At 37.6% G+C, this 2,633-nt stretch overlaps 1 protein-coding gene across 1 annotated transcript; it reads right to left on the reverse strand.

Annotated features, from left to right (window-relative positions):
- Positions 1-233: 233 nt before the first annotated feature.
- LOC124934546 (tyrosine N-monooxygenase-like) lies at positions 234-1,953 on the reverse strand. Its single transcript, XM_047475076.1, has 2 exons — positions 1,012-1,953; positions 234-872 (listed from the first exon to the last, which is right to left on the reverse strand). The coding sequence occupies exons 1-2, from the start codon at positions 1,951-1,953 to the stop codon at positions 234-236; spliced, it is 1,581 nt and encodes a 526-aa protein (XP_047331032.1).
- Positions 1,954-2,633: the final 680 nt, after the last annotated feature.

The raw sequence follows: 2,633 nt of genomic DNA on the forward strand, positions 1-2,633 counted from the left end.
CATAATAAATTTAAATATATATATATATATATATATATATATATATATATATAGCTCATGTATCTACCTATGTATTTAGTATCGCCCGGAATTTCATTTGAACTATACTCACTTAACCAAAAAAAATGAAGAAAGAACTTTATCAAAACCTGATTTAGAATGAAATAAAAAATAGTAATCAAATAAATGTGATATCTATAACCCATTAAACAATGAGAAGTGAGACTTATTTTTCAAGAAATGCATCCATCATACATCCCCTCATCCAAGCGAGGCATTGCGAAGGCATGCAAAGGCTTGGAAGGAAGCATCTCACAAGCACCTTCAACACTCTTGATGTAAGGAGCGTTTGGCGATGGGGACCATGTGAAAGCTTGGAGAAGTCGAGCTAAGAGCATCACTGACACCGTGGTTCCTAGGTTGACTCCAGCACAACCACGCCGACCTATGCTGAATGAGAATAGGCGAAGATCTGGATCATTCAAGTTCACTTGTGACTTGTCATCTTTAAGGTGACGCTCAGGCTTGAAAAAAAGTGGGTCATCCCAAATCCTAGGGTTTCTCCCTAGACCTGGGCGGCTCAAGAGAACATGACTTCCTTTCGGTATGAAGTAACCGGCCACCGTGGTGTCACGAGTGGACACATGAGGGAGATTGAAAGGTGCAAATGGGTGGATTCGGAAAGACTCTTTTATGCAAGCTTTAATATAATGGAGATTCGACATATCGGATTCTTGGACAAACCGGTCTTTTCCAACAACTTGGTCTAATTCTTGAAGGGCTTTCACAAATATATCAGGTTGGTTTAACATCTCGTCAAGAGCCCATTCGACCGCGTTCGATGGATTGTCAACTGTTGCAACCGTTATTTCCTGGATTCATATGAAAATGATTTATTAATATAATAAACATGTAAAGCTCATCCATTTACTTTGTCAAATTATTTCAACAAATTACAGTGTTAATTGTCTTTTAGTTGTTTATTTATTATGGATTAGTAAAGTGTCTTACCAAAATGAGAGATTTAATCTCCTCCGATGTCAATAGATTGTTTCCTTCGTCGTCTTTGAGGCTGATTAGCATGTCAAGAAGGTCCTTATTTACATTCCGTGTTCCTTCCTTCCACTGTTTAATCCTCGAGTCTATTTCCGGGTCTTGGTGTTTTCGAACACCCTCATTGGCGTGTCTTACTAGTTTCTCATGACCATCGAGATCCAACCGATATCGAAGAAATGGAATGTAGTCAGAAATGCAGAAAGAGTATGTGTGTTTGAGTACACTAAAAAGCGCAGCCACATGCTCCACATCCTTGACTCCAGGTCCTCCGTTTATATCCCCTTTCCCAAAAAACCTCTTGCCGAAGATCATTTTTCTTATCACATTCCCACAGTAGTGCTGTGCAACGGCTCGGATATTCACCACACCGCCATCACTCTTCATAATATTGTAGACATGACGAACGAGGTGGTCAGCCTCCTCAGCTCTCTTGTCATGCATCCACTGGTGTGTGGCCGGCGAAAGGATGCTAGATGCCAATATGCGCCTCATCTTCTTCCACTGATCATTTAGAGGTGTCAATGTAACCGCGGAAAATCCTCCGCTGACCACCTCAGCCGACATGACGATTGGGCGCGAAGCGAACACGGCGTCTTGTTTCTTTAGGAACTCACATGCAATCTCAGGAGATGTGACAGTTATCACGTGAACGTTCCCTAAGCGGATGCAAAAGATCTCGACGCCCATTTTGGACATGGTGTGGTGTATCCAATGATAAAACGGCTTATTCTTTAACATTAAGTGAATGCTACCGATAATTGGCCATGGCTTGGGACCGGGAGGGAGAGGTAACTTTGAAGTGATCATTCTTCTCTTGAAAATGAGAAAAATTGATATAGAAGCAATAAGTGAAATAAAAGCTTGAATGGAAAGTGGGAAGAAGATGATATTGGCCATATTTGTTAATGAAGTAAGAAAAGTACTCAATGCAAGTGAATGATGGAGAAAATGGTAGGAGTGAACATGAACAATTATAGAGGGAATTTAATAGGCAAAATTAAACACATAGTCAAGATTGGTTGATTGTAAGTTTTTGACCATATAGCAACTTTTTCTCCTTTGTGTGGGTAATTTCATAATTCATTCTTAAAACATTGATTTTTCAAATAAAGTTGATCCAGATCTCCAACTAAAAGTCTACTCATACATATTAATTATAAATAGTTTCATATTATATTAAAATAACAAAGTAATTATATGTATTATTCAATCAATCCAATTACATAGTAAAAAATATTAAGAATTTGAATTTAACCCTTAAAATAAACTGTAGAGGTTAATGTAATATACCCTTCAAAATAAAGTTATATTTATCCATAAAATTACAAAATATTATTGGTTTTCACTTTCTGATAAGAGCATTGACATATCACTAGTGATTAACTTTCACTGACTTGAGTCTGCTCTACAAAAAGTTATTATTCGCATATCTGAAAGTTGGCGGCTAAAGTGGTTGGCTGCTCAAATAAATTAAAATAAAATAAAATAAAAGGGCCTGACCCAGTGGGCATATCTTCCTATTTTATATTATTCAAAAAATAAAAGTAATGAAAGGCAGTTGCCTGCGTTGCTTCTAT

Source organism: Impatiens glandulifera, chromosome 4, assembly GCF_907164915.1.
Source record: "Impatiens glandulifera chromosome 4, dImpGla2.1, whole genome shotgun sequence".
Taxonomy (NCBI): Eukaryota; Viridiplantae; Streptophyta; class Magnoliopsida; order Ericales; family Balsaminaceae; genus Impatiens; species Impatiens glandulifera.

Excerpts from the sequence above, each read along its gene's own strand:
- LOC124934546 (XM_047475076.1), bottom strand. The coding sequence starts at position 1,953 with ATGGCCAATATCATCTTCTTCCCACTTTCCATTCAAGCTTTTATTTCA. Across the intron at positions 873-1,011 it reads AGATTAAATCTCTCATTTTG|GAAATAACGGTTGCAACAGT; the intron begins GTAAGACACTTT and ends ATATGAATCCAG.